At 34.4% G+C, this 13,486-nt stretch overlaps 1 protein-coding gene across 2 annotated transcripts in view; it reads right to left on the reverse strand.

Annotated features, from left to right (window-relative positions):
• The window catches only part of LOC124640647 (rho GTPase-activating protein 7), a 327,491-nt gene that overhangs the window by 273,210 nt on the left and 40,795 nt on the right, over positions 1 to 13,486 (reverse strand). The window contains exon 1 of one of the 2 annotated variants that reach the window (XM_047178509.1): positions 12,943 to 13,298. The exons of the other annotated variant lie outside the window; for it this stretch is intronic. Coding sequence (XP_047034465.1) covers positions 12,943 to 13,030 — 88 coding nt within the window. The 5' untranslated portion in view covers positions 13,031 to 13,298. Of the gene's footprint in view, positions 1 to 12,942; positions 13,299 to 13,486 lie in introns of those variants that run through there. 2 annotated transcript variants of the gene reach the window in all.

A 13,486-nucleotide genomic window follows, 5' to 3' on the forward strand; every position in this document is an offset into this window, starting at 1 on the left:
TCACACTACACATGATATGCATATATAAGCCACGTATATACGACGGCTGCCTTTAAGTTGTGTAGTTTGAAATAAGTATAGACAATCTAATAGGTTAATATCATTTATTGTTTTTCAAAGAATTCTCCGCGATATTTAATGCCCTTTGCATGCATTAAACCCAGTTCTTGAAATATTTATTCCATTCTGAAGTGGGGGTAGTCAAATTGGCCGATTTGTATGAGTCAACAGCTTTTTCAGGTGTGCTGAAACGTTTACCACGAGACTTTACTTAATTTTGGGGAATGTAAAACAATCGTTATGCCCACGGATCCATGTCACGGTATGTTACATGTTGGTCTGCGACAATTAACTGCCGCATAGCCTCCATATTATCTTGGGTCATATCGGGTTTTGAATTACCTTCACGTGGTTTGTCGCTAAGGCTAGATTGCCCACTTTTAAATCCTAAATATCAGCGTACTGCAGTCCTAAGGCATGGTTCTGCATCACTAAACACAGAACAAAAATTTTTAAACCGCTGAATTCGCGACAATCCGCTTTTAAAGTTGTAGAAAATTATCGCACGCTAATTTTCCTTCGACATTTCCATTTTTATCCAGAAGACTGGGGTTGAAAATTGATACATAATATCTGGACCCTATTAAAACTTTACTCCCACCTGCTCCAGAAAAACTCCTGACATAATTTTTTGCAATTGCAAAAATGATTATAGTATCAAATCATCCTCCGAGCCCTTTTCCCAACTATGTTGGGGTCGGCTTCCAGTTTAACCGGATGTAGCTAAGTACCAGTCCTTTACAAGGAGCGACTGCCCTATCTGACCCCCTTAACCCAGTTACCCGGGCAACCCAATACCCCTTGGTTAGACTGGTGTCAGACTTACTGGCTTCTGACTACCCATAACGACTGCCAAGGATGTTCAATGACAGCCTACCTACAGTTTAACGTGCCATCAGAAACACAGTCATTGGTGTCCAAGATATGCTTAGAAAGTACATACAAACTTAGAAAAGTTGCATTGGTACTTGTCTGACCTGGAATCGAACCCACTCATACTTGAGAGGTTGGTTCTTTACCCACTAGGCCACCACGAGTTTTTGTATGAATCTGATAAATCTATAACAATCACAATGATAGTTAACCCAATAGTTAATATCAATAATGACATCATATTAGAACTTGACGGCAATTATTCCCTTAAACTATCCTAAAATTGTCATGACAGTTAGTGGAGTAGGCCTACAGGGAAACCACGGTAAAAAAAACGCGCCGAGTACACTACCTCACAGGTGGCGTGGAAATGTGTGCATGTCCTGTATGGAATATACTTTGAAGCGCGATATCTCAGGAATGGTAAGATTTAGGAGAAAACTGTTAATGCCATTTTTGTAGAAAATTTAAAGATCTACAACTTTGGTCTGATGTCTTTTTTTGATAAAACTTACCGTTTTCGAAAAAAAAACAAAAAACCTAAAATTTTGACATTTGACCTCGAATAACTTTTGACGCACACATGGGATCGATGGGGACTTTTAGTATTTTATTTATAATGATCAAATCTAGTTCTCCACCAAAAATCAGCTCTGTGGGAATTTTTGTTATTTCAAATGTCTATTTTGACCGGGCTAACAATAAAGAATTTAGGGTATTAGTGATCCATAGGTATTCATTAAATAATCATTTCCTAGACATGCCATTCTCACTCTTCTTAAACACTCTCTAACTATTTAACTTTTATTTCTTAAAACCTTAACTCAACTTTAGCAAAAACTCCATCGACTGAGCAATAATTAAACGCCGGTATCTCCCACACTTTAACGAGTAAAATAACTTATCTAATTAACGAGGTCAATGAACTGTTAATAAATAAAGCCGGTACACATTGTTACAAAAGATAAAAGTAAATAAAGGCCAAAAGATAAGGAAGTGTTACACGCAATCCATTTGAAAGGAATTTGGGAAAAGTTACGTTTAGTTTCGTTTACTGAATCGAATTACGTGGGAGTAGTAACTTTAGTTTTTAAGGTATTACGGAGTAAATGGGGCAGAAAAATAATACAAAAGTATTCTGAATGGATAGGTACACTTTGTTTCGTTTATGTGGAATATTCTGTTACAAAAAGTTTCTTGATATAAAAGCTTTGCTCAAAACAGTCCAATTCTGAAAACTTTATCTGTTTAGACTAGAGCTTATCAGATAAAATAAACTTAAGTTGTCAGTCAGCATTATAAACTATCCATCTTCATCAATCGTCACGCTTACACTGAAAATATGACATATATTATAACGATTTATCAGACTTACATACATGAAAATTTATCAAAATAAATTATGATTCTCATTACAGCACATTAACAGACAAAAAACTCATCAAATTTTCATAAAACTTGCCATAAACATTGGTTAAACCCACTAAAACTCTTGGTCACTTTTTATCCTATTCCCCAAAAGAGTTTCTTTAACACAAGACAGAAACCAAAACAGCTAGCTACTACAACAAACTGTTTACTCCGGAAGACACACTCAAGTAAGAGCTTGATTACATAAGCGGTTATCAATCAAGAGAGAAGTGGAATGCGACCCCTGATAAGCTCGCATCTGCCTGCCCCATATTGTTGTGAGCATATTGTCTTGATAGGCTATTTGATAATGTGTTGTTTGGTTAGTAAATACCCAGTTTAGTGAAGTTTAGCTTTTGGATGGTAAAATTACTTTTTGAGTGTGTTAGGTTGGTCAAAAGTGGAAAGTCCTTTTTATAGATATATAATTAAACCTATGTAGTTACCTACTTATCAAATTTGATTGTCAAAAGGTAACTTTAATAATGTGTTTATCATAATTATGAAGATTAGATTGAATTTAAGATTTACTGGCATTTACTAATATTAGCATTATAGGAACTACATTTTCTCAGTAAGCATCTGCCTCCGGGGCTGCGGGTTGTTCGAAAGAGATACCGCGGCCGTGGTACATAAAAGGCCTTTTTTTTTTTTTTTTTTTTTTAGCGACGTAAAATCATCAAATGACCCCTCCCGCTGTGGGTTAGCAGCGGTGAGGGAGTGTCAGACTTTTACTGACTAAAATCGTCGTGTTCCGTCATAGGCCTTTTATGTACCAGGGCCGCGGTATCTCTTTCGAACAACCCGCAGCCCCGGCAGGCCTTGGCCCTGCTGGGCCCCGCTGGGGTTGCTGACATCTCTTTGAGGAGCGCGTGGAACAACGCGCGCCGTCGACACGGGTCTGTCGTCTAGAAAGACAGAGGGACGATGAGCCACCCGAACTCACCGCCCACAGACCCACGCCTACGGTGGCCGGGAGTCATCTCGCGACACCCGGCGCCCATGGTGTCTACCTGGTCCAGCGCGGCGGCCGGGATGAGAGGTGCGAACTCTCTGGCGTTCCGCCTCCTCCTTCTCGAGCATGACCGCTTCGCAGAAGGAGGCGACGGCATCCCATTCCCTCTCGCCCCGGACCATGGCCTGAACCAGGGCCGGACGCGAGAGGTCGCCGCCGCCCAAAGCCTCGACGAGGACCCGGCGGTACCCCTCCCATGCGGGGCACACCTGGACTGTGTGGTCCACCGTGTCCTCGGGGCTGTCCGCACAATGGTGACACCCGGGCGCCTCCTCACGACCGATGCGGTGCAGGTACCTCCCGAAACAACCGTGTCCGGTGAGGACCTGCGTCATGCGGTACGTGAGGGCGCCGTGACTCCTCCCGAGCCACTCCTCAAAGAGGGGACTTACCGCCACGATGGTGGCGTGCCCTGTACATAAAAGGCCTATGACGGAACACGACGGTTTTTAGTCAGTAAGAGTCTGACACTCCCTCACCGCTGCTAACCCACAGCGGGAGGGATCATTTGATGATTTTTAACGTCGGAAAAAAAAAAGTATCTGCCTGCCCCATATTGTTGTGAGCACATTGTGTTGATAGGCTATTTGATAATGTATTGTTTGGTTAGTTAATAGTTTAGCTTTTGGATAGGTGAAAAGATTCGTTGATGTGTGTGAGGGAAGGAAAAAATGGGAGTCCTTTTGATGGATTACGAGTGTGCTAGAAATATGCAATCAACTCAATTGGAGAATAATAAATGGAGATTTCATTGACTTTGTGATTTCGCGAAAAATATTGGATGTCCTTTGACAATGAGGCATGGAAGAAAAATACATCTTGTGCCGACCCCAAAAGACTTGGGTACAGGGCAGGAAGAAGAAGAAGAAGAATGGCTAAAACTATATTTTCTAGGTACATGAAAATCCTATACCAATGCTAGCTGATAGCTGGATAAGTATAGACCTAGAAAATAACCAAAATCCTCAAGTAATCAACACCTATTAGGCCTTACTCAATAATTCACAAAATATTTGTCGATCAAAACAAAAGCGATAGTTTACAACAATTTTTCCTGCACGTCATTTGTTTTCGGCAAACCCCTTTTTTGTACCTCATCACCCGATTGCCTTTAGCAAGGCAAGGCAATTACATAAATGGCTTCTAAATCTATTAATATACTTCATAGTTATGTACAAAGATCAATCATACGTCAGGGCAGACATACAGTATGATATCATCATGAACCAACTTCCTTCAGGCGGTTATAGTTAGCAATTATAACGTACAACTAATTGCTAGTATTGCTCATGTTTATGTCTAGAATCCAGTCTAGGCAGACATTTAAAGGTAGAGATGTGCGTTTGCTTCCTAAGTTTTATTGCAGTCTAAATAAGACCGTATTGCTACAGTATTTGGTTCAGATTACCTTGTGAGTTAATATTGTTTACTAAGGCTTGTTTGTGATGTTTTTTTTTGTTATGAGAATAGCAAGCATTTCGATTTTAAAATGAACCTAGGTGACGACTTATATGAATGTATTATTTGTAATCTTTTGTAACTTGTACCTAATTCTAATTATTATTATTGTATTTTTTTTTTAATCCATTGTAATTATCATGTAATCAGTTTTTAATATTGTACATATTATATTTACCACAATATTTGTACAAGCGGTGTTAACCTATAATTAATTGTTACACAAGTGTAGGATAACATACATCTTGTGCTGTTAATGTTAAGGTGTAAACAGTTGTTGGTTAACCTCAAATAAATAAATAAATAAATATTAATTAAATGAAAAAATAAACGTTATTTTCAAGTGCTGGTTGTATGACTCATCAGTTCAAAGGAACGGGAATTTTTGCGTGGAATGCGGGCGACACTTGAAGCGGTTCAGTAATTCCAAAGGTTGCAAGGCGAATATAAACAAACAATTTAAAAGAAATATTTATAAAAATGACGCATTTGTCAAATTTTAATATTTAATCATGAATGAATCGCCCATTAAGTGACCTTCATAAACAATAAACAAATTACGTTATTTAAAAATTGATTTTTATTTACAAATTGCTTCAATGCCGAATAGAATATAGATGAGTTAACTTCCTTATTGCAAATATTTATGGCGAGCTAACTGACCGTGGTAGGTCATTTCAGGGTCACGCCATCATCTAGGCGTCTTCAATACTTAAAATAAAGAGTAATACTTCATATTTATGTACCTTTAATAGCAACTTCATCATCCCTCAACTCTAATCCTAATTTTTATTTCATCATGTCATCATGTACTTCTCAGTCTGAAGTCATCTTTACAATCATATAGTTTTTCACACACAATCCATTATATTGTACCCATACATTCTAGAAAGAATGTTACTTATGAGATGACGGCAGATATAAGAATATGGAAGAAGAAAGCGTGACAAACAAAATAGGGGTACACCAGGAGGATGATGACGATATTTATTTATTTATTTATTTATTTATTTATTTATACTGCATATTATATCGTCTTTCAATTTACAAAACAGTACCTACCTAAGAAATAGTTATTACCAGGTAAATAGTTTCTAGAACTATTAAAATCAATAAGGAAATCGATTAATGGAAGATCGCTTTCCGGATATACTTAGACTCAAGCAAAAAGATCGAAGGCTAAAATATAAACAGACTAACATTAGGTATTTTGAATGATACTGTAAAGTTTTTAACTGCGGATTTTATTTAGAAAAATAAAAACTAGAACTGTCGAACGATTCGCTAGCAATTGGACACGCAATATTAGTTACATCGGAATTTGTAACAATAATAAAAACACCTATTCGTTTTTATTATTGTTGAGCGTGAACTCGTTCGCGATTTATTTTTGCATTTTGCAGTTGCATCTGTGGTTTTAGATTTTATTTCACTGTTGATGCATTTTTATTATTTCTGAATACAGATAGTCATGAATAGGAAACGTACATGGGGAAGGTGTATTTTACTCTTTAAAACTTGCATAATTTCTTGTTGTCTGATAAAATCTTTACTGGATTTTTCTATACTAATATTATAAAGTGGATTATTATTGTTTGTTTGTACCCTAATGGCTCCTAAACTACTGAACGGATTAGAAAAATTACTTCAGTGTTGGAAAGCTCTTGCTGAGTAACACAGGCTATAGTTTACTACACCGGTAGGGGCAGTAGTTCCCATAGGACTCGGGTGAAACTGTGGGAAAACGGCTAGAGTAAAATGATGCGTAGTTCTATGAAATCCGCTCCTATACATCATACCAAACAAGAGATCACTAATTTATGTTCAAATCACCTTACAAAATGAATACTTAATACCGCATCAATAACTAAAAACAATTAGACATAACTTCGTTTAACGACATAATAAAATATTCGGTGTTAATCGAAATATTTCTAGTTGTGAACATAATGAAGTGTTGGGAATGCAAATGCCAACGAACTGAAATTACAATAAATATCTGCAAAGCTCTGCTTTAACCGCTAATGGCGGCCTTAATGTTGTAATGGTATGTTGAGCTGTAGCCTACGGTTATAGATTAAATGTGTATTTTTTTTAAGTTAAGTACAGTTGAAATGTTTGCTTTACTTATGTTTGAAATAGATCTGGTATTCATTTCAAAACAGACTAGGTAATCAAAAACATGCGAATTGACAATCTCCTGGTTTATGGAAAGTTGGTAAAATAAAATGTAACTTAAGTGCTAATATTTTTCTTGTAATACAATTAAATGATCATTTAGCTAATTATCATGATAAATAATGATCCCATTACATTACAATGTGGTTAATTTCAAGGCTATATTAATGATATGAGACATACCTAATAAAAATATCAGTTCCACAATAAAAATTAAGTCCTTAAACATCTTCATATTTAACAGGTTATGTCCATTATAACTAAATATACGTAAATGCTTGATCATGCTAAGTGGGAGCTTGGTAATCTGGCTTAGCGTGACGTCATAGGTACTTCGCGCTGCGCCAAGAAGACTGGCGTTAGACGTCAGATTAGCGGTCGCAGTTGGCTAGTTTCAGTATGCTCTGAAACGTCTACTAGACAACAAATTAGAAACGTTACTGTTATTTCTGTATGTAGTAATTTATGATAATTAATTTGAGTAAAGGATTTTTTGTTTCTATTAACTGTTCGTTCACATTTTGTAGTAAGACATTGTACTCTGTGAAAACTATTATACTTTTTTGGGAAATCAGCAAATGAATCCTCCCGCTCGCTGTGGTACAGAGTGATGGATAGTCAGACCCTTACTGACCGAAACCCACCATGTTCTTTCTTAAACCCTTAATGTACCAGGGCCGCGGTCGCCGGTCACTTTTTTCAAAAATCTCGCAGCCCCAGCAAGCTTTGGCCCTGGTAGGCCCTATTGGGGTTTGCTGACTCTCTTAACAAATCTTACAATATAACTTTAAAATTACAAAAATATATAAAAAATATGCAGCTATTATTCAAAATGCATTAAACTTAGGTACTTGTGAGAAACTGTAGTGGTCATCAAAACATAGCCACAATCATTAGCAAGCTTAGCAGATATTATTTATAACAATTTCAGTTCATTCACTCGCTAGTTTAATTACCCAGACCTGCATGGTTATTATATATCGTTGGACCACTAGTCGGTTTAAATGTTCTAATTGTAGGAGGGGGGTAAGTTAAGAGTAATATGGGGATTATGTAGTTTACATGCTTGGGAACTTTGATTTGAGTTGGTCAATAAAATCTTTGATGATTTTCCTATGTCCTGTCATATAAGAAGTGTGTAGACCTTTTTGGACCCGTTTGGCTTTTGACTATTTTGGTAAATAAAAAAGCACTATGTAAAAATGTAAAAAGAGCGTTACCTACTTGGAGATTTTTTTGTAATGATTTAAAGATAATTTGTCAAAATACAGTACATTAAGGTGATACATAATATTACCCTCTTGTTTCAGATACACACACAGAAGAAAAATATATATGTATAATGTAATATATGTATTATGTGTTCTATTTATGGCACAGCTTATTTCATGAGAAATTTCTTCCAGCAGGCCCGTTGGTGTCTCGTTTTCTTTTTAGAAAAATACGATTAATTGTAGTTTTCATATAAGAAAAGGACTCCTATATAATTAGTCCCTAAATAAAATACCTTTAAATTCACTGCAAAGAATCAACAAATACAGCATGTTCTCAAAAATCCGACATACCAACGAGCACTTACATACATCATGTTATGCTGTCGACACGAGTACCATGGCTGCTGTTTACTATTCATAGTGTCGGTATCCGACATACGGCTGTTATTCACGAATGACATCATCACTCGACCATCAGCCGCATAAAGGCGTGTCTGTATAAATGATGTAGTTTTTTTTCGTGGCTAAAAATGAAAAAAAAAAATGTTTTATTTTTTTTGCTTAGTTGGTTTGGGTTGGAGGTCATTAATCATTTTGTGTAAGTATTTAAAAGTGATTAAGTTGTTATTTAAGGTAATGATTTTATTTGTCATTTTTTTATATTTTTTTTCTTTTTTGGTTTTTTTTTCCTATAGCATTAATTCATATATTTTAATTTTAGTTTGTTACAGCTGTAAACAAACCTGAAGACTTATAAGAATATTGCACAACCACGTGTCAAAATACATAAAAGCTTTTTTGTAATAATATTGCATCAATACTATTAGTATTTACAATAACATTATAACATGTTAGATTCTTGTATTAGTGCTCTTAATCAATCAGTGTTTGCAAACCAAATGTCACGGCCATTCCAAAACGGGTTTGTAAAAATATTTGGTAATCATTAGTGTTGCTAATAATGACGTTATGTCGAATGAGGTGCATTGATAAAAATTTCAAAATAAAAAAAATGGCAAAAAATTACGATGTTTTGTTTTTATGTTATATATTTTTCTATGTTTTTGCAACGGTGTGAATTAAGTATGTTGGTATGTATATTGAGATGTTTTTGTTTTTATCTAAACTTGAAATCTATAGTTTTTATCACTTGAATTATAAATAAAATCTTCATGTTTTTTGGACCAACTTCTTCAAGCTTTTATCTTACAGTTTTTGTGCATTAGTCTATCATTTGAATATCATTTCTAAACTGATGTATTATTTATAGATTTTTTGTTAAAAATAATAGATGAAGCAATAACAATATAGTCTCATGTTTCTTATAGATAAAAAAGCCCTACTTGTATTATATTGTAGGGTGAACTACCCTTCGTCGTCTCATCCCTTATAATAAACATTTTATTAAAAGCCGTATCTACTATCATTATTAAAGTTGGGTACAGGCAAACTATATTGCTCTTTGAAGTATTATGTTACATACAAAAAATGATTGACAGTTTGACTACCGTTTACCTTAGGTTCTTTTTTCGTTGGAATAATAACCGTACTTTTTGTAATTTATATAGATTTTTCTTTTAGTTTATTTTTTACGATTTTCGTAGTACTTACTTTTGCAAAGTCCAAAAACCTTTAAAATATAGACAAATTCTTAAAAAATAAAGTCCTTAAACGTTTCACACAACCAACACGAAAATTAATATCTTAGCACCTCATTCTGATACAAAAGCATACAATCAGAGTTTGCATCGTTTAATAATGAAGTGCTCAAAGTTGGTCGGGCAAGTCGCAAGAATCTTGCTTGCCTTGGCTATTTCCTACTTGTCCACTACACTTTGGTTCGACTACACTTTGGTTCGAGTATCGCCTCCGTACCAATGATTATTATCGATAAAAGTAATCGCAACACTACTTTTTTGTATTTTTTTTTTTCTACAGTGGCTAAAACAGTTTTTTTAATGTCAGTGTAATTAATGGTTAATTTAGAAAAAAAAAACTTAGGAATAAAAATTGCACTTTCGTCTCTATCAAAAGATTATTTTATATTTTGAAAACTGATGGAGCGTTTTTTTTTAAATCATCCTAAGTAATAAAATTTTTTTAATGTAATTTAATTATGATTAAGTTTAAATCATAATATTGATGAAAAAATGTTAAGCTACTTTAGGAATAACCTAAGTAAGCGAAGTGAAACTAAAAACAGTAGCGATATGCTTTATGCTTATATTAAACTTGATGCAATATCTTGGTAAAGGGATTTCGGAATGATGTCGAGGAATTCCGAACTTTGTTTTTTTTTCTCGATTCGCATTATTGTGTATTGAAGCTCGATAGTGTTTTTGTAATGTTATGCTTCGTAATAAGATGATTATTGAGTTTTTATGTGGTGTTTAATTGTGAAAATATATTTTTAAAGTTAAATAAATGCAAAAAATAAATTTACTTTTTTGTTTCTACATCTTTATATTTCATTGTATTTCTATGTTTTTATCTGTTTGTGTATTTTATTTAAGCGTTTGACTGGTTCTTATCAATCATAAAAAAACACGCCTCCACATTTATTTACTCGTAAAAATAATCTTTCTTTTGGCACCTCTTTAAAAAGTCCTTTATCGCATTCGGAAGTGAAGACGTAAAAATATTGATAACGACAGGAAAGTGTCTTTTAGCATCAAAGTGATAATTTGTACGCAAACTTTTACGACAGCTGTTATTTTTCAATGAAATACGATTTTGGGACTTTTTTCTCCTTATGCAATAAGGGAAATATTTGAATAGGTAGGTAAATGAAGAATTTTATTTTAGATATTCGGTTTGTGAAGATAATTTTCCTCAAACAGTAAATAATAATGTTAAATATTATTTTTAAATTCGCCCAATATAAAATTTATCGGTCGATTTAAAAACTTATCTGTAAAGGCTATCTAGTTTTAATAACATAATAGTAATTTATGCATATTTTATAAACTTAAAGTCTTGTGTTAAAAGAAACCAGTATTGTACCTACCTGGTTCCTAGTAACAAGGCAAAGTTGATTATTTTCTTTACAAGTTACAACTTGTTCGGAACATTAAACAGCTGATTGGGTCTCATCTTTGTTTTTTAAAACAGCCATAAAAATCTACATATTCATTTAGCCTTTAATGACTATTATCGATACAATTAAACGTACTTAATATACATCTCTACATGACTTTTGTAAAATAAAACATAAATAAATATTTTATCGACATTTATTTCTTTGATAATGGAGGATCAACGAAACTGGTTTTTATCAAAGTCAAAGTCAAAGTCAAAGTATCTTTATTGTGGGCATATGTAAGTTACAGATCTTAACAATATATTTGAGTATCAATATGTCCTGCCTAATAGGCATACAATAATTTACATGGGTAGGTATTGGCACTACAATTAATATTTTGTCAACAGTTTAAGAAATCTTGGATCGTGTAGTACGCTTTATCAATTAAAAATGTTCTTAATTAATTTCTAAATACTGGAAGTTCCTTAGTGTCTAGTATTTTAATAGGTATTTTGTTGTATATTTTTGATGCCATTCCAAAGAAGCCTTTGCTAAATAGAGCAGTTTTATGTGGCACATTAGCAATTTTTAACTTATATCTTTCCGATTTAAGTTTATCAAATAGATTTTCATTTGTTTTTATAAATACAGTTACTTCATAGATGTAAATTGCAGGTCAATATTTTTAATTCTTTGAAATAGGGCTTACATGAATCTGGAACACGGATACCAACCAATGCACGTACACATCTTTTTTGCACTTTGAACACTAAATCCCTGTTAGTTTTATCGATAAACATTTTTAATGTGGAGGACATACCTAACCTGAAAATAAATATATACTAATAGGTAATTTTATAAAGTGGAAGAGTTTGTTTGCTTGAACCCGCTAATCTCAGAACCTACTGGTCCGATTTGAAAAACTCTTTCAGTGTTAGATAGACCATTTATCCAGGAAGTCCATTTGCTACTTTTTATTCAAATCTATTGAGAAGTTCGCATGGGGCACGGGTAAAACCGCTGGCAGAAGCTAGTATGAAATAAGTCAGTTTTTAAGCATATCTTGTTGTTTTATTAAGGCAAGGTTCCAGTAATAATATTAGACCTTAATTAATCAAGCGAGCCTTTAAACAGCCGTTGAGTCGTAACAATGTTGTCCACATAAATTAAATTGTGTTTTCGCAAAGTTAGTTCCAAACCGTGATAAAATTTATTAAACGCTTAAGTTGGTTCAATGTCAAAGATTTTAAGACTTTGTTTGGACATGGATTTTTGAATGAAACAAAATACTTATAATTTGTTAATAATTTTAACCAAAATAAATAATTTTAATCACCCTTGGAGATTTTCTCAAAACGTATTAAAGATGGTATTTTAGTGTTCTATTAATAGATAACGTTGATGTAATTTTATATTTATAATTTCATTAAAGTAATACCTATTCCTAAAATATAATCGATTACCATAAAAACAAAACACTCAACTAACATATCTACTCGACTATATTATATTTTGCAAAAGAAGCATCTTACTAATTCATCACTCTTTAAAAAAGTAGAGTCCATTTGTTGTTTGAACTTGGCGACTAAAGAAGGAATTTATGCCGACACGGGCGATCAGCTGTTACCAACACTAACCCACACATGTTGACATAGTCTACAGATACTCTCATACATGCAACAATCTTAACATCTACAAGTATAAACACCTACCGTTTTGCCAAGTTAGTGCAAACAAATCCTCGTCGCAAAGCCATTGTAGTTCGCTAATTATAGTCGACATATCAGCAAGGAGCGACATTAAAACATGATAGCATAACTCCACAACACATCAAAATCACATCACTAGCACAAAAACCTTCAACAGATCCTTTGACACAACACTAAAATTTTCTATCCACAATGTGTTATTAGTCACAAAAACACTGAAAACTTTCGCTGACAACGAAAAAATTACCGATATCGCGTTACAGTATTGATGTTACGAAACGTCAGCTTGACAGTTCGTAACTCGGGGTGAACGAACGAGGTGCGCGGGCGCAGCGTGCGTGCGGCGCGCGCGATCGAAGCCAACCGACTGGCTCGACGACTCGAGTAAACACTGGCGCAGCGGGGGGTTATCGATAACCTTCCGAATATCGACAAACAACATCACTAGTGCTACTACTGCGTGTGAAACCGAAGGCCGGCAATTTTTACGGTTTAACGTAAGGTTAATGGAACTTGTTCGGTATTTTATTGATGATCTCAATGTAAT

The sequence above is a fragment of the Helicoverpa zea genome, chromosome 21, assembly GCF_022581195.2.
Source record: "Helicoverpa zea isolate HzStark_Cry1AcR chromosome 21, ilHelZeax1.1, whole genome shotgun sequence".
NCBI lineage: Eukaryota > Metazoa > Arthropoda > Insecta > Lepidoptera > Noctuidae > Helicoverpa > Helicoverpa zea.